This window comes from Ahaetulla prasina, chromosome 7 (genome assembly GCF_028640845.1).
Source record: "Ahaetulla prasina isolate Xishuangbanna chromosome 7, ASM2864084v1, whole genome shotgun sequence".
Lineage (NCBI taxonomy): Eukaryota > Metazoa > Chordata > Lepidosauria > Squamata > Colubridae > Ahaetulla > Ahaetulla prasina.
The window spans coordinates 65,452,509-65,475,301 of record NC_080545.1 but is presented as its reverse complement, the minus strand read 5'-3'; the positions used below and the strand labels follow the sequence as shown (position 1 = coordinate 65,475,301).

Below are 22,793 nucleotides of genomic sequence, written 5' to 3'. Positions count from 1 at the left end.
AAGTGAATTTGGCTTCCCCATTGACTGCTTGTCAGAAGGTCGCAAAAGATGATCACATGACCCAGGGACACTGCAACCATAAATATGCCAAGAATCTGGATTTTGATCACGTAACCATGGGGATGCTGCAAAGATCATAAGTGTGAACAACTTTTTTCAATGCTGTTGTAACTTTGAATGGTCACTAAATGAACTGTTGTAAGTCAAGGTGGCTATAGACCAGAGACCAGGATCATGATATCAGACAAGGCTCTTTAAGGGAGTTGTTCTGTGAAAATATTTACAGACCCCTCGCATCCTGGATATAAATTGTTTCAACTCCAGCCCTCAAAACGATGCTATAGAGCACTGCACATCAAGGCAACTAGATACAAGAACAGTTTTTCCCTGAACGCCATCACTCTGCTAAAGAAATAATTCCCTCAAACTGTCAAATTATTCACTAAGGCTGCGTTACTATTATTATTAGTCTTCTCGTCATTCCTGTCACCCATCTCCTCCCATTTGTGACTGCATGACTCTAACTTTGTTGCTTATATCCTTGCAATTTATATTGGTGCTGATTGTTTCCTAGTATAATTTGATTGCTTATTGTACCGTATGACTGTCACTGGGTGTTGTGCCCTGTGATTCTTGACGAGTGTATCTTGTTTTTTTATGTACACTGAGAGCATATGCACCAAAGACAAATTCTTTGTGTGTCCAATCACACTTGGCCAATAAAGAATTCTATTCTATTCTATTCTATTCTATTCTATTCTATTCTATTCTATTCTATTCTATTCAATTTGGGAATATATAAATTTAAATGTTTTTTTTGAGGGGGTGATTCCCCTCTAAGCAAAAGGCAGATGCTTTATGGAGAGAACTGCCAAATCATAGGAGAGCCTCCCTCTTGAAATCGGCTCAAAGTTTCCACCTGGGTTGTTATCCAAACCCATTCAGAAAGAAAGGAAGGAAGGAAGGAAGGGTTGGGGGGGGTGGAAGCCTATTGCCTTTTGATTGGCAATACATAAGTAAGCTCTCCGGAAACAGCTACAGAGCCATTATCCACCAACTTGAATTTCTACAGCAGAGCAGAAGTTACACCCTCGCCTAGCGAAGAGGGCTCCCGCGAAAAGAGCCGGGAGGCTGGGTAAGTGCTGTGCTCCCTTCCGATGAGTCCCACAGAGAAGAACTATTGCTACCTTCGCGGGATGCTGGGGCCCGAGCTCCCGCCCACTCGCGGCTGCCCACCCTCCGCTCGCTAGCCGCTCCGTGGGCAGCCCCGGGCTCAGCAGAAGCAGGCGGTGCAAGGCGTTCGAGGGGCGACGCCGCGCGGGGCGCCTGGGTTCCGGAGACCGCGGTCGAGCTTCTCCTGTGGGGGCCAGGAAGCCTCGGGCTGTGGCCGGGAAGGAAGAGGAAAAAGCCGCTTACTTCACCCGGCCGCCAGAACCACATTGAAAAAGGTTGCGGTGCGGTGAGGGGGGGGGTGTCTCCCGCTTCTCTTCCACGCTCTTAATAGTTCATCGCGCCCGATTCCACCTACTCGATTCCCGCAACCACGGAGGGGAAAAAAAACTCCAGAGCAGGTTGCTAGGCAGGCCGCGCTCGTGACTCGTTAGCCCGCGCGGCGACGAAAGATGCAACTTTCCCTTAAGGGGGGGGGACTTTTTTTTTGTCTTGCTGCGGGGCGCGGCCATCATCATCAACAATAACCACCAAACAAGGTTTAAAGGCGAGGGAGTGGGAAGAGGGCCACACGCACACACCCATTTGTATGGTGCAGAAAGAGTTTGCAGTAACCGGAATGTAAGAGAATACAATTGGAAGTAGAGTGGAACCAGAACCAGAGCAAGAGTTGCCCACCAACCTCCAAATAGCTGGCATCTTAAGATTGTAATATTGTTCAACTTCTTAAATGGTAGTGGTACAAACTCTTATCCTCTGCCCTTCTTGCTTCCATTATTATAAATTCCATTCATTGCATCCACTTCAGTTTCCTATAAGGCTTTCTGGCCATGAAGTTGGGAAAGTGCCTTTCAAACTTTCTCACCGCCTCCATCAAATAAATTCAGCTTTAAACGCGTTGCTTGTACCACGTTTTGAAATTGTTCTGCAATCTACCAACCATCTGCAAGCATATTTCCTTAGAATAACCGTGTCCCTTTAAACACAGGCACTGGACCATTCAAATCTTGCTTTCTACATTTGTTTGCTTTAAAACTGTGTGGGGAAATACAGTGCATGTTAAAGCATTGAGATTCCCTCTTCATTTATTTAATGACAGCATTAACTTTAATTCCAATCTCATCAATTAAGGAGTATACCTGTCCTGGCAGCAATACACTTCAGCTCTTTTATTGTGAAACTTTTCACAATATATACATTTTATAGAAATATGGACTTTTTCTATCTATACACCCTCCCTTTTAAGATAATGAGTTTTGCTAAGAATCATTTTTGACTCATTCCATCTATTTGCATGATCCTGTTGTTGTTTACAAGGTCCTTCTGTTAGTCTATATTATGAGAATTTTGACATAAACAAAAAGATAACTGAGGACAGGGTGAAAGTGGAGAAAAATAATAGATTTTAACTCACTTTGTAAAATTTAACACCCAGAAAGTTGAAGTACAGGAGGAGCATATTTGAATATCCAATGCTGTGGGGCAAAATTCCAAATAAGATAAACATAAGGAATACCAGGTGAAAATGTATTAATAATGCTTTACCTGGACATGGGAATCTCAGCTTGAGGGCTCTGGGATTTCTCCAGTCCCAGTTTGGTGAAGATACCCACCAGCACCATGATGGCCACCACACCACAAATAATGTATACAATCATGTTGGTCTTGTCCTTGGTAGGATTCTGAGGAGTCTCATCTACTCGAGGTGGTGGTTGGCCTGTGTTGACCCATTCTGGTGTCTCATAATTCGAACAACCACTTTGATCAAGTTTCCCACTTGTGAATTGACAGCAGAAGCGGTAGCCACAAGTTCCACAGCAAAAATTGTAGATCCCTGAATTGCAGTTAAACGGAGGATCCCACTGGCCCATGACATCATAATAACCAAGGCACCGCTCTCCCCCAGAGATGGACTCTGTGGGGGCTACAATTGTGTCCTCCAAGATGGGACCTAAAGTGGTATTGTCTTTGACCGCCAACTGCAGTTCTGACTCACGTTTCTGAGGATTAAGTGTTCCGGTCCAAACTTGCCCTGGGTCCATAAGAACTAAGCAATAGAATCCAAAAATACACCGTTCCATCTGTATGCCACTCCAGCTCACTACTAAAATGGCTTTCTCTTTCCAAAACTAACTTCCACAATAGAGGAGACCTTGTTTTGTTTAGCAATGCAAGAAAGAGGATTTTTTAAAAAAATTCCAGTCAAAAATAGAAAGGTAATACATTTCTTTGTAAGTCACTTCTAGTAGAGAAGAGATAGATCAACCTCTTGATTTTTTTTCCCCAAAGCAAATGGCACAATCAAAATAAACCCTCTAGTCCAAGAAAAAAGAAAAAAGTAGGATGGGTGGGAGTATGGTTGGAAGTTGAAAAAAAGGGATGAGAGTAGAAGAAATCAATATAATGTATAGCATCATCAGAAGACAATCTCACAATTTCCTGTGCAATCCCACGAGGTAGTAGATATGCAGTCCTCCTCTTCTTCCTTTAGTAGCAAATATTTGGCTTCTAATGTCATTTGAAAAGCTTTACTGAAAACCTTCATGGACTATTTTCTCATCTTGACTTGAACCAAATCCCGAAAGCAGCCCTTCCCTTTCTTCTTCTGTCCCCTTTCTCAGAGAACTGTGCTTTCTGGAGGGGAAAAAATTCTTTGCACTACTGAGAAGGGAGGGATTATCAAAGGGGAACGAAAGAAAAAACAGGAGGGGTGGAGGGGGAGAGAAGGAGAGAGAGTATAGGAAGAATAAAAGCAGTTCTTCTCTTTGAAGTCAGACCCACAAGTGCCTGATCATTTCCAAAGCAGATCGGAGCAGAATCTTCAGGTTTTCATCCTCCATGTAGAATTTGGGTAAGACCGAGACATTGCTGCCATCAGGCCAGGTTGGATCCAAGAGGACGGTAACAGTGACAGTGTCCAATGATGCTAGTGCACAAGTGTGAAGAGCTGGTGAACAGCTGGCCAGTTTCTCCTCTGCTTGCCTCTTCCAGGCAGTGTACCAGTAGGGGAGAAACTGTCCAGCAATTCACCAGATTAATCCTTTATAGGGGCAGAACAGGAATAGCTATGCTTAAGAAAAAAAAACTCTCTGACACTATAGTATCTCTCTGGCAGCATCACTGTTGCTCTTTCATGTTTGAGAACAGGATTGTAAAAGTACGTTTAAAAAAAATTTTTGTTCCCCATTTATAGATTGTTGTGAAAATAAAAATCAGTTTTTGATTCTTTTTAGGACTAAAGAGTACTCGGTTAGTAGAATGTGAGAAGAATGCATACATATGTATATATAAATAAGGAAATACAAATCAGGGGGGGAAAAAGGAAATATCTACAGCAATGTTTCTCAACCTTGGCAACTTTAAGATGGGTTGACTTCAATTCACAGAATTCCCCAGCCAGCATGGGAGTTGAAGTCCATCCATCTTGAAGTTGTCAAAGTTGAGAAATACTGATCTATGGTATAACTTTTGAGCCAACTAAAAAGGGAATAACAGAGCTAGGTGCTGTGCAATATCATCATAATCAAGGAAATCATTTCTTCTGATTTCTTCCTTGACATTAATATATGAATTTATATATTGGCCACTATCCCAGCGCTTGGAGCAATATGAAAGTAGGCATTGAAGCCACAGGAGAATCACATAGTTTGCCAGATAATAATCCTGCAATGTATTTTGAGAATACTTCTATCCCTGGATAACAATGAAAAAAGGGTAACCTGATCTTTATTATTTTTTTCTCTGCAGAATATTGTTTTCAGGATATCAGGGGGGAAATCCCAAGTCAAATGTAAATTTTAAAAAATGAGTAGAATTAGATCTATTTTGATCTTTATTCAAGCAAGGCTCAAACAGAATTTTAGAATGGAAGGTTGGTCTGAATGATGGTCAGACTAGTCATAATTGATTGAAGGATAATTCAGTCTAGGGAAAATTCTTATCTTAAACATTTATCCACTTATTAATTTATATACTTTTTCATTGAAAAATAATTTTGTATTGGATCAAAACTAAAAAAGCCTAAAAAGAAAATTAGAATAGATAAAAAGTATGCAGAGATAAAAGAAAAACTGACAATCAGTAAAAGTTAAAAAGAAAAAAAGAAAAAATAGAAAAATAAAAAATATTTAAAGAAGTAGCTTCCAATCTTCTTTGCAGCAGATTTCCTCCCTCCCAAATTACATAATATGGTTCCCTTCTTCCCATAAACAACACCTTTTAATCAGTAAATCTCCAAATCATCAATTCACTTTTGTCCATTTTCAACAAACCTATAAAGGATTTCTGGTCTTTTACAAAATATATATTTTTTCTTATCAAACAGGCCAATTTAGCCATTTCAGAAAGTTCTACTATCTTAACAGCCCATTCCTCCATTGTGGATGTTTCTGTATTTTTCCATCTATGCACATGTAAGTAACTTCATGCAATTACCATATATATAATTAACTGTCCATGAGTCTTTTCTAGTTGGCTGTCGATAAGTCTCGGTTTCTTTAAATTTTAAAATTGTTATTAGTTTATCAAAAACATAAAATACAGAAATATATAGAACAGTGAAAATACTGGAAAAATAAGGGAGGAATAGGAGAAAAGAGAAGTGTAGAGTAAATGGGAAAAAGAAAGAAGACATTGGCTTCCTTTTGATGAAGTTACAATAAGGTAATAACATGAAACCTCAACTTTTTACTTTTATAAAATAATACATACTAGCCATTTCTATAACAACAAACCTATCTAATCGGCAAAAACCAAAATCAAAGTTTCGGTTTTTTCCACCTCAAAGTCCAAAACTCATTTCCAAATAGAAACAAAATTAATTGTGTCCTTTAATCAAAGCAATCAATTTAGCCATTTGTGCTAACTCCAACTTTTACAGCTATTTGTCCATTGTGGGAATCAAAGTGACCTTCCATTTTTGTGATAGAGTAATCTTGTTGCTATGATCATATATAACATCAAAATTCCATTTTTTCAAGTTCTTTATCCGTTAGGCCTAAAAGAAAAGTATCTATTTTTATCTTTATATTCACTTTAAGAATCTTCTGTATTAAAATGTGATTTCTACACCATATTTCTTTGCTTTATTACATGTCCACCCTGAATGATAAGTAGTTCCTTCTTCATATTTACATTTCCAATATTCATTTGAGATATCTTTATCCATTCTTGACAATTTATCCACTGTTAGATACCAACAATATATCCTCTTGTAAAACTTTTCTTTTAAATTATAAATTAATGTGAATTTTAGACCTTTTGTTTACATATTCTCCTATTATTCAAGCATTACATTAGATCCAAAGTTCTTTGCCCACTGAATCATGCAATGCTTTACATGCTCGTTTTCCAAATTCAAATGCAATAACAATTTATAAAACTTAGCAATCTGTTCATCACTACCACACAGTAGGATATCCAATTTATTTTTCACTAAATCAAATCCATAACTCTTTTTGTCTAGTTTAAATCTTTCTTTCAATTGTAAATATGTAAAACAATGGCAAACACATCCTTCTGATAATAACTCCCCTTTAGATTTGAGGATAGGGTCAATAATTGAAAGGTATTATTTTACCATAAATCTGGCCTTACCACCATTTCTTTTCTTTAAGAAAGCTTCCTGGGAAGGGACCCAAAGAGGCATCTTTGCAGAGATCCTTATTTTATCTTTATTTCAAACACTTAGGATGGCATGTTTAACAGAATAATTATTAAAATCAACATTTACTTTAACCTTATCATATCATAAATAGCGGTGTCATTCAAGTCTTAATTCATGGCCCTCTAACTTGAGTAACCTCTTATTTTGGAAACCCACCCACTCTTTTAGCCAGACCAAACAACAGGCCTCAAAATACAATTTCAAATCTGGTAAGCCCAAATCTCCTCTTTCCTTAGTACTTTGCAATAGTTTGTATCTGATTCTTTTTTTTTTCCACTTGCTGTATAAACTTAAAGATGTCCATCTGCCATTGTTTAAATGGAGCATCAGTTACAAGTATTGATATAGTCTGAAACAAAGAAGCATCTTTAGTAAAACATTCATCTTAATTACAGATTAATTACCCAGTAACAATAGTTGCAGTTTATTCCATCTTAATAAATCTTTTTTAACATCATTCCAAATAGTGTGAAATTATTTTGAAACAGTTTAGCATTTGTATTTGTCAAAAGGTATTTCACCTTTTACTCCACCTTAAAAACTAACATTTTAGTCAATATTTCATAATCTGAGATATCATATTCTTAATAAGCATTATTGTTTTCTGTTTGTTTATAATACAGCCCGCTAAAGGTCGAAAGTCGTTTAATTTTTTCCATCAAAAAGTCTATATTAGTTTTTAGATTGTGCAAAAATATAAGTCATCAGCAAATGCTCTCAATTTGTAAACTTCTTTTTTGATATTTATACCTGTTATTTTCTAATCTTGCCTAATATCCCTATTCAAAACTTCCAATACCAATATAAACAGAGGGAAATAAGGGACATCCTTGCCTTGTACCCTTTGAATTTCACAGAATTTAATTAAATCTCCATTAATAATAATCTTTGCTTGCTATGACATATAAACTGCTTTGACCCCTTGAATAAAGTGCTCTCTGAAGTCCGTATCTTTCAATACTTTAACATAAAACCCAATAAAAGTTGTCAAAGGCTTTCTCTGCATCCAAACATATTAAAGCTGCCTGTTTCTCATTATAATATTGAAATATTCAATAATATTCAAAACAATATTTACATTGTCTCTTAACTGTCTTTTTGGCAAAAAGCCAGATTGATCTTCATGAATATATCGCTGTAAAACCTTCTTCAATCTTTCTGCAAAAATTGCAGCAAAAAGTTTGTAGTCATTATTTAATAATGAAACTGGTCTGTAGTTTTTATATCCTCAGAACATCTTGACCCTCCTTTGGTAATAACGTAATATTAGCTTCTTTTCAGGTTTGAGGCATCTTTGCTCCCTATAATACTCCATTCATTATATCCTTTAGTGGCTGAAGGAATTGATCCTCAAAGCATTTATAATATTGGCTTGTAAGACCATCTGGACCTGGAGTTTTATCTGGTTTCATTTTTTTAAATGGCTTCTGATCTTTCAAAGGTAGTTTACTGGATCACTTATAAGCTGTTTCTGAGCTTGTGAAAGTTTAGGTAAGTGTTTGTATGCTGAAGGAGGCTGTATGCTGAAGGAGGTAGATTGAAATTAAAATCATTACAGGTATTAAATGAAGAAGGGAGGAATTATACTTGGTTTCAATATGGGCAAATAAGTGCTAGATGGAAGGAAGATCAAAAAATTGGTATAATGCAAAGGGAGGAAAATTTAATAAAGCAAATTAGAAATCAGACCCAGGAGCATATAAAGAGATTGTATAATGTGTTGCTTGAAATAGATTCGGAAAAGGATTTGGTAAAGGACTGTATGATAAAATGGGCACAGAATATTCAGGAACCAATAATGTTGGAAACATGGGAGAAAATCTGGGTTAGAAATGTTAAGTTTACACAAGCACAGAATTTAAGGGAAAATTTTTATAAGATGTTTTATAGATGGCACTTAGATCCCAAAAAATTATCATGTATGTATCCTAATATCCAAGCGAAATGTTGGAGGTGTGATTGTGATGACGCTACATATTTTCATATTTGGTGGACTTGCAAGAAAATTAAGGTCTTTTGGATAAGAATTTGGTGGATTATTCAAAATGTACTGAAGAAGAAGATAAAGTTCCTGCCACAATTTTTCCTTTTGGGAATTATAACGGATTGTACAGGGATTGAGACTAAACTGATTCTGAATTTAATAACAGCAGCAAGACTGTTGATTGGACAATACTGGAAGAAAGAAGAGGTACCTACAATAGAAGAATGGATACTGAAAGTCATTAATTTGGCTGAGATGGCTAAAATCTCAGCTTTTTTAAAAGACAATACGCAGGAAAGATATTTAATTGAATGGAAAAAATGGATTGATTATCTACAAAACAGATATCAGATTAAGAAATATCAGATTGCCTTTGAATAATTAGAAAGTTATTTTATGTAATGGGGAGGGGGTTGGGAGATGAAAAGCTTTGGATGTGGTTAATTGGATTGGAAGGGAAAATTTTATTCTATGTTTGGTTTATGTATAACAATACCTTGTGATTGACCCGGGAAGCCGGGGGGGGGGGGGAAGGGGGGGGTTTGGGAGGGGGGGGAAGGGGGGGAAATGTCTTTGTTTTTTTTAAAACTCTTTCAATAAAAAAAAAAGTTTAGGTAAGCGTTGTCTTAGCAGATTTCCGTCTATTTTATGCATGCCAAGCTTCTTGTAGAGATTGGAATAGAAATGATTTTTTTAATAAGATCATTATCTGTTATTACATTGTCACCTTCATAAATTTTCTAAATCATTTCCTTTTTCCTTTCCTTTCTTAATTTATATGCCAACCATCTTCCTGGTTTATTTGCAAACTCAAAATGTCTTTGTTTCACATAATTCATTTCTATTTCTTTAACTGTTAACATAGATAATTGTTGATGTAACAGTTTAATTTGATGTAAAATTTTCGAGTCCATAGGTGTCTTCTTCAATTCAATTTATTTCTGTTTAATTTCCTCCAATATATTTTGTATTTTTTCCTGGGATTTTTTTCTTTGCTAGATGACTGTGTTGTATAAAATAGCCCCTCATAACTGCTTTACTACTGATAGCATCACAAACAGTCATCATTTTTGTCTCTTTACCCAGGTGATTATCAAAATATTCATTTGGTTTCTTTTTACAGTCCTTTACAATTATCACTTTTTGAAAAATAGATTCATTTAATATCCATCTATAATTTAAGCTCTTTTTTAAGTATCAAAAAAACTGGATTATGATCAGAGAAAGATAAAATATCAACTTGTAAAATGTTATTTGCAACACTTTTAGAGATTCATATCATAGAGATTCTCGACAGGGATTTATGCTGTTCCAAGAAAAAAAAATTCTCTAGCAGAGTCATTTCTTTGCCTCCACAAATTTGTCAATGCTAAATTGTCCATCATCTCAAAAAAAGTCTTTGGTAATTTACCCTGAGTAGATGTTCTATCCAAAACTGAAGAAATCACTCCATTCCTGTCTCACAAAATAAGCTAATTTTCATAAGAAAAAGGTAATAGTTGATCCATAAGATATTCAAAAAGTTTAATCATCCTTTGGCACATAAAGTCCAATTAGTATTGACTTTATTCTATTAAGCTCAATTTCCACAGCTACATATCTACCATACTCATCTGATAGAATTAACTTGGGTTTTATATATAAAATGACTTCATTAATCTTTTTTTAACCAGCTGATATAAATTCCTCCCCTAATTTTTTATTTATTAAACAGTTCTTATCTTGTATCTTAATGTGTGTTTTTGAAGATAGATCATATCAACATTTAGTTTCTTTAGATAATGAAGTATTTTTACATTTAGATGGAGCATTTGCCCCATTAATATTCCATATTATAATATTATTTTCCATCTTTAAATAATGTGGCAAGTCCATGTGCAGCCATCTCAACTGCCTCTTCTTCTTTGATATCAGATTTTTGAGGTTGATCTACCTCTAATTGCTTGTCTGTATCCATTTCTTTAGCTGGTTCCAAACTTAGCTTATGTTTAATCATGAAATACTGGGCTTTGTTCTATACAATTCAGTCTGAATCTTTGCTCTAGGTAGGTAAATATCACTCCTTCAAGTTTGTCCCAGCAAAAGGCAATTGTTCTCCTCTTCAGGATATCTGTGAGGAAAGACTAAGTTTCCTTTTTCTCAAGATTCTGACAGGGATTTCCTACAAAGCAATTATATCTATATTTTCCATTCTTAATTTAGATTTGAAGTGGCAGTCCAAAATGTAATCTCTCATTGTTCTTCCTACAAAATGAAACTAGAACATCTCTTGGTAATTTTCATGTCTTGGTTTCAAGTGAATATTAAAATTTTAAATTCTGTGCATCATCATACATATTTGTCTCCAGTATTTTTTCGCAAGTCTACGATGCATGATAAAATTTCCCTTTATGTTTTTCACATTTTCCACACATAAACTTAGAAAATTAATTATCACACGATATTGCTATGATTTAGGACTGAAATACAAACTCATCAGATATGAATTGTAGTTCCAATCACGGCCTTGTCATTCCAAGAGGTCCTTTACCCAGTATTATAATAAGCAGCAAAACGTATTTCTCCTTTTTCTTCCATGGGGACCATAATGGCAAAAAAGCCTGTTTCTCAGCAAGTGGGGAGAGAGGGCTAAATTTTTATCAGCTGTTGATAAGTTTATTGATTCACCTTAGTCACAATCCTTCAAGACACCATATCTTCTTAATTGTAACAATTACTTAATGCCATACCGATGAGATGAATGGAAATAAATGTACTGAAATATTCAGCTTAAAGTTATTATGAAATACATGTAGTCTTTATCATGACCACAAAAGACCCTGGAAAATTCATTGTTAAGTGGTTTGTTTGTTAAATGAGGCATCTAAATTTCTTCACTAAGTAAGGATGACTCAAGCCTATCTCAGCTTGAACTGTGCAAAGGCCCTTCTAGCCATGACTACTATCTGCTCTTCAAGCAGGTCTTGTCAGTCTAGGTACCCTGATTTTTATTTCTGAGAATACCACTCAGAAGTATTCTTAGAATAAAAAATGGCAACTCGAGCTGCTCAGTGCTTTGTCTGGAAGCGTGCCATTTTATCAGGAGAAAAGTCAAAAATAAATGGTAATGGTATGGAGCATCTTGGGGAGTTAGCAAGAGGAGAATGACATCAGCATCTGGAAAGCAAAATTATGTTTAGTCAGTAGCCACTTCTAACTTCCTTCATGGCACTTATTTAGTGAGAATACTTCTGATCTGTTTTCAGAATTCCAAATGTCTGATATCTAAAAAGTTGGGGACCTTGGAATTTTCTTATTTGGCAGCAATAGAGAGACTTAATACAAAATTTTCCCCATATCTTCTAGGCTTTGGGTACTATAGAAACTCTGCAAATTTAAGGTGTGTGGGCTTCAATTCCCATAATTCCCCACTAGCCACACTGGCTGAGGAATTCTGGTAGTTGAAGTCCACGCATCTTAAATTTGCCAGGTATGAGAAACACAGCTATAGACAATTACAATGATGAAAGGATAACAGGCCCTGTAAAGACTTTTTTTTAAATTTTGTCAGGAACGTATTAGGTAATATATATAAGTATAAACATGAATTGAATACATAAAATGAATACAATTAAGGGGAACATTAGGACAGGACGGTAGACATGCTGGTGCTTTTATGCATGCCCCTTACAGACCTCATTAAGAATGGGGTGATATCAACAATATCAAAATTTGGGGGGTTTTGGGATGAAACCACAGAGTCAGGTAGTGCATTCCAGGTATTGACCACTCTGTTGCTGAAGTCATATTTTCTGCAATCGAGTTTGGAGCGGTTCACTTTAAGTTTGTATCTATTGTGTGTTCATGTATTGTTGTGGTTGAAGTTGTTAGCCTCTAAGCAATAATACTAATATGCTATACTTTGCTTTGAATTTAATTGTTGAGCTCTAATTGCCTTTCCATTGAATACAGCTATCTTATCGTGATGGGTGGTAACTTGGGCATATGTAGAGGGGAAGGGGGACAAATTATGAAATATATTTGATAGTGTCATCATGCAGATATTGTGAGATGCGAGTACATAATTGTAGCATTTACATAGGGGCATGACAATGCATAGGTCATTATTTTAGCATCAATTAGATTTGCTATATGCGCCAATGTGCATGCAATAAGAGACCTTATGTGAGCATGTAGATAGATGGTGAGCTAAATGATAATTTGATGGTTATGTTTTAAATAAACTTTGACTAAAAATGCTTCCTACCTGCAAGAGAAGGAAAATCTCCTCTTCCACAGACATATCAACAAAGTGCTAATTTTTCTGTCGAAAGTACTAAAACACTTTTGTGAATATTAACAGCCCTCTTAGCTCAGAAACACTGAATAATGCGGAACAAAAGAATTCAGCGTGAGCCAGTGCAAAGAAGAAAAGCAGATCTTCACCCAGAGCTCAAGGGAGTAAAAGAAGGCATAACGTACCAGGTGGATTATGGCTAATGAACAGGCAGGGAAATGGTTTTGAAATGAGATCAAATCTCTCTACTCTCATCCTCAAAGTCAGATCTATTCATGTCATTTCTTGCATCCTTGCTAAACTCCACTGGGGCTGTAAAAGATGGGTTTAGCAGCTGACTAGTGGTTCAATGACCCATTAGTTTTGTTAGCTTCTTTCTTTCTACTGTCAGTCCCTGATGGCTGAATACAAGAACAAGCCTCCCATCCTGCACTTTGGTGTGCAATACTACACTACAGGGGCACATTTCTTTCTGATTCCAGCTGGTAATCAGTTTATACCCTGAAGCGTGGGGATTAATAGCTCTTGTTTCATTACTTTCTGCTGACCTAACATTCCCCCGCTAGTTTAGATGGTTGAAAAGACCATCCTTTCCTCCTGTTTCTTAGGAAAGCAGTTAGGTTGGGTTGATGGTGCAATGCAGAAAGCTAGCTGATTGATATTCTTCTGAATTTTGCCAGGATCCACTCTGACTTTTCAATTTAGTCTTTTTTTCCCTTCCTCTTTTTTACTTTTCCAATGTAGCGTTCTAAGACTAGTTGGATATAGGAAACCATTTCTTTGTCCTTTGTCTTCCAAATCTGTGGAAACGTTTTCCATACATAACTATGGCAAGTTCCCTACTCAAGTTTTAGAGTCAGGCCTAATGGTTTTTGTTTTGTTAAGATCAAATGTTTACCAATTCTACCAACGATAAATTTTATCTACCAATAGATAATAATTGATTTCTCTCATAAGAAAATTTTAACAGCGACATTTTTATTTCTTAGAAAAAGCATTAAATATTTCTGCTAAACAAAACACAACAGCATAGTTACCATTCCATATCAACCTACTTTGCAATTCTCTTTTAAGGAGCGCTTCAAGATCTTTTACTTACGACAATTCTGCTCTTCCTGCTTACCCCAGTGTGAAAAATAGGTCACCTACCACTTTGAGAGAGCAGGAACAGATGAGATCATCCTCCGTCTGCACCTAACCTGTTCGGAAGGTGACCTCCACCCTGGTTTACTTGCTGAGCACCAGAAGGAGTGCTTTCCTTTCTCCTTGGTACAGGCAGGGTTGTCTGCTCTGTTTGCTGCACTTCATTGCCCCTTGCACAAATGCAGGCATGTCCCCCATCCCTACTTTTAGTCTTCAGTGGCCGTTTGGTACTGGGTTGCTAGCAGCTGACATGAAAACCGGGTGAAATGCTAGATAGCATTATTTATTTGTTTTGTGGTTTTTAACAAGTATATCAGAGGAATGGTAAAATGCTGGGCATTTCTTTTTCTTTTAACAGGTTCAGCCCAGAAAGTTGGAAATGCTGCCCATTTCTCCTTTCCTCCTTTTTCTTCTTCCTGGTCCCACCCCCAGTCCTCAAAAGACCTGCCCAGAGAAGAGAAAGTAATTGCCAATTAGCTTCTTGGCATGGTTGGCAGGTGAAAAGAAGCAGGGAACCCACCATCGGATGCCTTGTTAACCATGGTCTGGACAGGGATGAGGTGGAGAAAATAATATTGGAAAGGATTAACTAGTTCTCCCTAGTTCTGTTAAATAAAGGCAGGGGAGGAGAAAAGTGCTTTCAGAACTTGCAAGATTCTGTTACTATAATTTTACCATAAAGATAGTGTTAGTATTCATGGCTTTTGTTACCTGACTGCAGAGGTGGGTTTCAGAAGGTTCTGACCAGTTCTGGAGAACTGGTAGCGGAAATTTTGAGAAGTTCGGAGAACCGGTAAATACTATCTCTGATTGGCCCCGCCCCCATCTATTCTCTGCCTCCCAAGTCCCAGCTGATCGGGAGGAAATGGGGATTTTGCAGTATCTTTCTCCTGGAGTGGGGTGGGAATGGAGATTTTACAGTATCCTTACCCTGTTACGCCCACCAAGCCACACCCACCAAGCCACGCCATGCCACGCCCACCAAGCCACACCTACAGAACCAGTAGTAAAAAAAAATTAAAACCCACCACTGCCTGACTGGGCTACCTCAAAGGGCTGACAGTTGGTGTTTTGTTTTAGTTGGTTTACTCATAGGAGATAAACAGCTGACGGCTGCAGTGTGGAAAACCCCCAAGGCATCATTTCAGTATATAATATTGAAGTATTTTCCTGCTCTTGGAATAGAAATTAAAGCCAAAATGTTGGCAGTCTACATGGATTGAATAGTTGACCAAAACCAATAATTAACCGGGCTTTAAATTATATGTTTACTTTTTGCATCTGTTTCTGCCCATAGGATACTGAGCTCGATTCTCTGCATGGACATCTGGAAGTAAGTCCCACAGAGCAGCACAGGAAGGAGAAACTCTGCATGCAGCTGAAACACTTGTACTTTTCCTCCACACTTTTATCCTAAAACTGATAGAAAATGTAAGCTAGCTCTTGTGAAAATAGATTCTTTTTAATAAGACATATATGGACATAATTTAAATGAAATTACTATTAGGTAGGAAATTACTCTCATAACTTCCATTTCCCATTTTTGGACCGGCAACAGTTACATTAGAGAGCAGTTAAAGTGCAGTTTATAGAAAATGTCTTTGCGTACTTCTGTCTGTCTAAATAAGGTTATATAAGAAGTGATACATGTCTGCAAACAGTATATGGCAGGCAGTGATGGGTGCCAGCAGCAAGAATTGCTCTGTTTCTATACCGTAGTAGCCACAGCTTCACCTAATGGGGAATTGTAATGAAGGTACATTTCTACATTGAGCAAATTATTGTTTTAAAACTAGGTTTGTTGTCATTGCATGAAGAGATCATAGTAGACAAGAAGAGAAGAGAGCTTTTTTATTGTTTTAATTATAGGATGGACAATATACAGAGCCTTAATTCGTAAATTCTCTCCCCTACTCCCCCTTCCTTAGTTTCCGTACTACTGCAATTGTGCTGGAGGTGTCTAAAGAAATATAACAAAAGTGGCTATTACAAAAGGCAGAAGAGACAGCACTGCTGTGCCAATCAATCTGGTCACTTAACCCAGAGAAATTTCACATGAAGCACTGGTTATTAGTAGTTATTTATTGTATTAGAGTATGTAGACTTTTATTTGCTGAGAATGGGGGGAATATAAATCAAATATTTTTTTATTAATTAAGTAAATAAATAAAATTTTCCAAATGACTTAGCAATTCCCGTATTATCCCTTATTTCAAATAATGATTTATGTTGTTTTATCCCTTAGTCTCAGCATCTTATTTGTATCATGATAACCAGAACTGGACGCAGTATTCCAATTGTGGTCTTATTAAAGTAGTATAAAGCAGTATTGATAAGTCATGTGATATTGATGCTATTCCTCTGTTGATGCAGCCTACAACCGCATTAACTTTTTTTGGTGGCTGCAGCAGCACGTTGCTGGCCCTCTCCCAGTCACTACTGTTGAGCTAGTATTCTATACCTGTGCATTTGATTTTTCCTACCTAAGTGAATTGCATTTGTTGGATAGGACCCAATGTTCAAGTCTGTCAAGATTCTTTTATATCTTGAGTCTATCTTCTAAAGTGCTGACTATTTTTCCTATCTTGGCATCATCTGCAAATTTGATGAGTTCCCCTTCTATCCCCTCACCTAAATCATTTATGAAGATGTTGAATAGTACTGGGCCTAAGACAGAATCTTAGGTACCCCATTGAATGTTTCCCTCCATTTAGATGTAGTTCCATTGAGAACTACACATTGAGCATGGTTGGTCTGCTAATTGCGAATCTATCTGGTGATGGATGGATCTATCCCACATTTTTCTATCTTACCAAGAAGTAGATCGTGATCTAATTATTGAAGTCTATGTAAATGATGTCCACAGTATTTCTCTGATTCACTAATTTCGTCTAAGAAGGCAGTAAGATTTGTCTGGCATAATCTGTTTTTAACAAACCCATATTGGCTTCTAGTAATAGCTTTGGTCATTTCTTGGTGCTCACAGATCTACTACTTATTTTTTTCCAGGATTTTCTCAGGAATTTATGTCAGCCTAATTGGTCTGTGCAGATAGCCCTCAACTTACAATAGTCCATTTAGTGACCATTCAAAGTTACAAAGACACTGAAAAAACTGACTTATGACCATTTTTCACACTTATGACTATTGCAGCACCCCAATGGTCATGTGATTTAAATTTGGATGCTTGACAACTGACTCACATTTATGACGGTTGCAGTGTCCCAGGGTCATATGATTACTTTTTGCAACCTTCTGATAAGCAAAGTCAGTGGGGAAATCAGATTCACTTAACAACTGTGTTACTAATTTGACAACTGCAGTGATTCAGTTAACAAATGTAACAAAGAAAAGTAATAAAATGGGGCAAAATTCACTTCTTAACTAATTTCTCACTTAGCAACATAAATTTTGGGCTCAATTGTGGTTGTAAGTCAAGAACTATCTGTAGTTTTCTGGATCCATTTCCCCCCTTTTTAAAAATTGGAACTACATCAACTATTTTCCAGTCCTTTGGTAGTTTCCTGGTGCTCCAGGATCTTTGCAAGATTATGTTCAGTAGTTCTGAGATCACATCTGCTGACTCATTCAGAATCTTGGATGTAATCCATCTGATCCTGGTGATTTGACCTTGACTAGGGTAAATAGATGTTCTGTTAGAATTTTCCTGCCTGTTTTGACTTCTGTCTTTTATATTCCTGCTTTTGATAGGTTGGGCTATTTTTTGCTTTTGAGTAAAGACAGTTGCAAAGAATGAATAAGCAGTTCTGCTTTCTCCCTGCTGCTACTCATCACCTCCTTGCTCCTATTAGTGGACTAATTGTTTCCTTGACTTTTTTCTTCTTTTTTCCATGTTGAAATTTTTAAAAAAAATATTTTTGACATTTGTTGCAAGTCTTAGCTCATTCTAAGCCTTAGCTTACCTGGCTTCATCCTTGCAGATTTGAGGTATTTGATGATATTTGCTGTCTTAGTTATATGTCCTCCTTTCCATTTTTTATACTGCTATTTTCAGAATAATGGAAGAGTAGCACAATCTATACAAGAATGGATGCCCTTTATACCCCTATTCCGTCTTTTTAAATGGACTTGGCTTTGAAATGAGCAGTGATATATTAAGAAAGAGAACTCTTGCAGTACATTGTAATTTTTATTGGAGAATGAAAATAGCTTATACAATTCTTCCATGTAAAGCCTGGAAGGAAGTTTATCTTAGAACACTAGCTACAAGAAAACAGGTGGGGGAGGGGGAGGATTCTGCTATTTTTTATGCTAAGTTTGTATTTATTATTTCCTTCATTTCTACCTCCTCTGAGAAAATCTTTGTGGTGGACAAATCACAATGTATACAGAGATTTTATCTTCACAATAATCCCGTGTGGTGAATTAGAGTAACAGTAAGTGGCTCAAGGGAGTTTCAGGCTAAATGGAGATATAAAACTCCCTCACCCCTAATAATTATTTTAATTAGTTCACTACACTGGTTGAGAGTAGTTTTGTTAATCTGTTTAGTCACCATGCTAGCTACAAACATAAAAGCCCATGCCCCTCAGCCAATCTTGAAAGTATTTGAAACTTGATTTGCTCACAATGTCATTAGTCCTTATCTCAGCCTCCTTCATTATTTTCTGGACAGTATAATGAAGAAGGACAAGGTGGCTGCAATTTAAGATAAAGACATTCCAGAATAGTTAAAGAAGGCATATTCATTCATCTCTCTACTTACAAATGTCATCATCTCATCTACTATAACTTTGGATTTCAAACATTAAGCATGTCCTTCAGGCTCCATAAGGTAACTCATTCCTTCAGTAGGAGTTTGAAAATAATATACAAAGGGATTGAATATGTGTGATGCAATTGTCTATTATGGCTTCTTTCCCAAATTCTGCAAACAGTTTAATGTGGCTTGGAATCTTATGTTTTGTTCATATGTTATGAAATCCAGAGCACTAAAGTGTTCACTATATATGAATGGAGTTTCAGGGTCTTCACCATTAGCCTTGGAATTCCTTGTCAGTATGGAGTTTAATGGGAGTTTTAATCTTAGTTTCTGGTCCTTGAATTTCTTGTCAACGAGAACAATAGAATAATGAGAATAATAAAACTAATCCTATGCTTTTCATGGTGAACTGCAAGCAAGACTACATATGATTGTTCCCACCCCTGTCTATTTAAGTCATTAACAACACAATTTTTTAATTTTTTTTTATTTTGTCACAACAGTATATACAATCATCAACATAAGCAATAACACATCATGGGAGAAAAAGTATATATAAGTAAAAGTATAAGTAAAAGTATGCATATAATACTATAATGAAGAGAACAATAGGACAGGAACGGTAGGCACTTTTGTGCTCTTAGGCACGTCCCTTATAGTCCTCTTAGGAATGGGGAGAAAGACTTAGAAGAAGCTGTTTAAACTTAATATGCACAAAATGGGAGCTAGGAAGCACTATGAGCAAATGTTCCTAGTTCTTTATCATCTTGCCTGCCTCAGCAGGGTGAAACTGCTCAGAATGTTTTATATTCCCATAATACCTTTTTAAGAAATATTTTTTTCATTGTGCTTAGTAGCAGCGTGAACAAAAAATTAACCTGCAAATTAACTCACAAAACCTATTGCTATAAATTATTCTGAACAAGTATAGTGTATCATCTTACACCTTTCATTTTTCACTTTTAGTGCCAAAGTTATTTTCCCTTCCAGGAAAACAGCACTGTAACAGAGACGCAGACAAAAATATAAAATAAAGTAAGAAATCCAATAGAGAGAGGGAAAAATCCTGCTTTTATCAGTCTGCTTTTATCCTACAAATTCCAAAAAGGAAATTCCAATTTCCTGACATTTTTCAGGGAATTTTTTTTTTCCAGAGGAAAAGGTGCGCATGAAGTTATGCCTCCTGAATTGGTTGGAAAATATCGATTCTGCCCTTAAGACTCTTTAGCATGATGGGCTTTCCATTTTTGTACCCTGCTAAGACAATGTGGGATGGTGGAATAAGATGATGGATCTATCCTCATTTGAAGTTCTACCCTCACAAACAGAACAGGGCAATCTACAAAGGAGGACAGATATGAAGAAGGGGTGATCTTTTCTAGCTGCCTCCTTGACTTTTATTCTACACCCACACATCGTCTCATATCCCTGAGAAAGGATGGATGGGCAACTTCCTAAGTTTTTAAATCTGCTTCTGAAGTCCCCCAGGATAAATTCTGCAGAAAGGGCTGTGCTACTTGTATGTGCTCCCCATACAATTGAACACTGTCTCTGATACTTCAATGTAGCTTTCAAAAATATGAATGACCAATTCTGTTAATCTCTGTGGACTTTCTACTCTTGAAGTGTGCCAGACCTCAACCCCAAATCTCTAGCTAGCCAGGATTGTGGAAGCTGGAATTGTGTAGTTACACAGATTGGGAGATGCCAACTTGGGAAAACTGGTCTACCCAAAGTAGGAGAGAAGAATTTATTCACTCCCTCTTTATTTGATTCTAATTGTAAAAGACTGAACTTCTAAAATAGCTAATATTTTAATATTGTTCAAGAAAGCCACAAATCTGGCTTCTGTTCCTTCCAAACTTCCTATCTTATCCTATTGCTTGTTTTAAACACAAGTTTTGCCCAGGGGTGAAATCTAAAAATTTTCCCTACCGGTTCTGTGGCTTAATTGGTGGGTGTGGCTTGGTGGTCAGATGACTGGGTGGACGTGGCCAATAACAATAAATAATAAAAATAATAAACAAAGTATAAAAAACAATAAGAGGTACCAAAAACCAACTTTCACACTATACACACACACAACACAACACAACTGACTCACACACAATGTAAAAGCAGCTGCACTTCACACTTCACACAGCCCTAAAAAGCTCAAAAACCAACTTTCACACTTTACACACACACAACGCAACTCACACACACACACACACACACACACACACACAAAATGCCACATACAGCTTTCTGAGATTTTGTGTGTTTGTGTAGTTAGAGTGAAACACTACAGAAACACACCAAATCTCAGAAAGCTGCACAAATATTTTATTTTATTATTTTATTTTATTTTATTGTGGACTTCAGTTCCCAGAGTTCCTCAGCCAGCAAAGCCAGCCAGCATTAGTTGATCATGAGGAAATAGATTAGCTAAGCAATTGATTCTGTCTGGCTGAAAGTGAAACTGGGGCTTTCCGGCTGGAAAAAAAGTCATGTGTTCATCAGTAATCAGGTAAGTGCCTTAGAATCTCTACTCTTACTTGTAGAAAACATGTACAAGTAAGGTTCTGCCGATGAGGAACTCAGGTGAGATCGCCAGAGGAGACTTTAATTTTTTTTTTAAGTTTAAAGGCTCTGCCTATCTCAGCTGAGGGGTGGGTTCCTCAAAGGCTTTTTTTTTACTTTAAAAGGCATGTTTCGGCTGAAGAAAAGCCGGCTTTTAAAAGTAAAAAAAAACACCCTCTGCTGATCGTGCGGCTCAGCAGAGGCGGGGGGGGCTGGGATTTTTGCTACCGGTCTTCCGAACCAGCAGCCGCCATCACTACCGGATCGCGCAAGCCAGTCCAAACTGGGAGCATTTTACCCCTGGTTTTGCCTAACATTAAGCTTCATTTCATATTAAGCCACAAATTCTTTCCCAGCACAGAATTTCTGAAAACTCTGAAATTTTTCCTCATATCTAAACTGCTTATTTATTAATGCATTGGATTTCTATAACTGTTGCAATGGTAGAAACTCTACGTGGTGTACAGTCATGAAATGCAATAATACAATAATTACATCTCAGTAAAATAGAATATAAAAGAATTAAATAAAGTGAAGATTCTAAGCCAGATGTTGGAACCTGTTTATGCTGCATTCTGTCATATTTCATGACCTTCAACCAGTATTCTGAGTTTGCCCTGATTATTAATTTATATCTGCCAATATGGGCTAGATTATCTTGAATGCCATATGGGGATTTTTAGATGAAAACCAGCATCTTGAATGTCCCTTAGAAACAAATCACCAGCCAGTACAGCTCCTGCAACATTGATATCACATAGCAGTATCAAAATTTACCAGTAAGCGCACAGGCAGCTGCATTTTATACTAGGCAAAGCTTCTGAGCAGTTCTGAAAGCTAGAGGCATGTATGTCTCTTTTAAATTCTGTTCAAGAAAATCTACAACTGGGGCACTGCTAGAAACTGGACAAAGGCCAATCCGCAGTCCTGAACCATTCTGTTCTTCCAGTAGTTGTGTGACTAGGCGGATCCTCAGACTTCAGGCCTATTGATGTCATCCATAATCAAAAGGACTCTTAACAGTCATTCTATTTGCTTGAATTTGAGCCTATTTTGCTCTATCATGTTCCAACAGGTTCTAAGTATTGGGTTAGCATTTCTATCATTTCATCCATTTAATACAGAGTGGCTTTACGTAACTGGATACCATCAGCATCTTGATGATACTTTACCCTAAACTAATGGATGATGAATTCCGTTCCCTCAGAACCCACCGTTATTCATCAATAAAAGCAACCAATGCAATTTCTGTTCTGTACAGAAACCTGAA

General features: G+C 36.9%; 1 protein-coding gene across 1 annotated transcript in view; it reads right to left on the bottom strand.

The window, feature by feature from the left end:
* Positions 1–22,793, bottom strand: part of SHISA8 (shisa family member 8) — a 71,642-nt gene that overhangs the window by 30,567 nt on the left and 18,282 nt on the right. Inside the window, exons 2-3 of the mRNA XM_058191664.1 lie at positions 3,948–4,184; positions 2,716–3,299 (exon numbers count right to left, since the gene is read on the bottom strand). Coding sequence (XP_058047647.1) covers positions 2,716–3,299; positions 3,948–4,184 — 821 coding nt within the window. The remainder of the gene's footprint in view (positions 1–2,715; positions 3,300–3,947; positions 4,185–22,793) is intronic.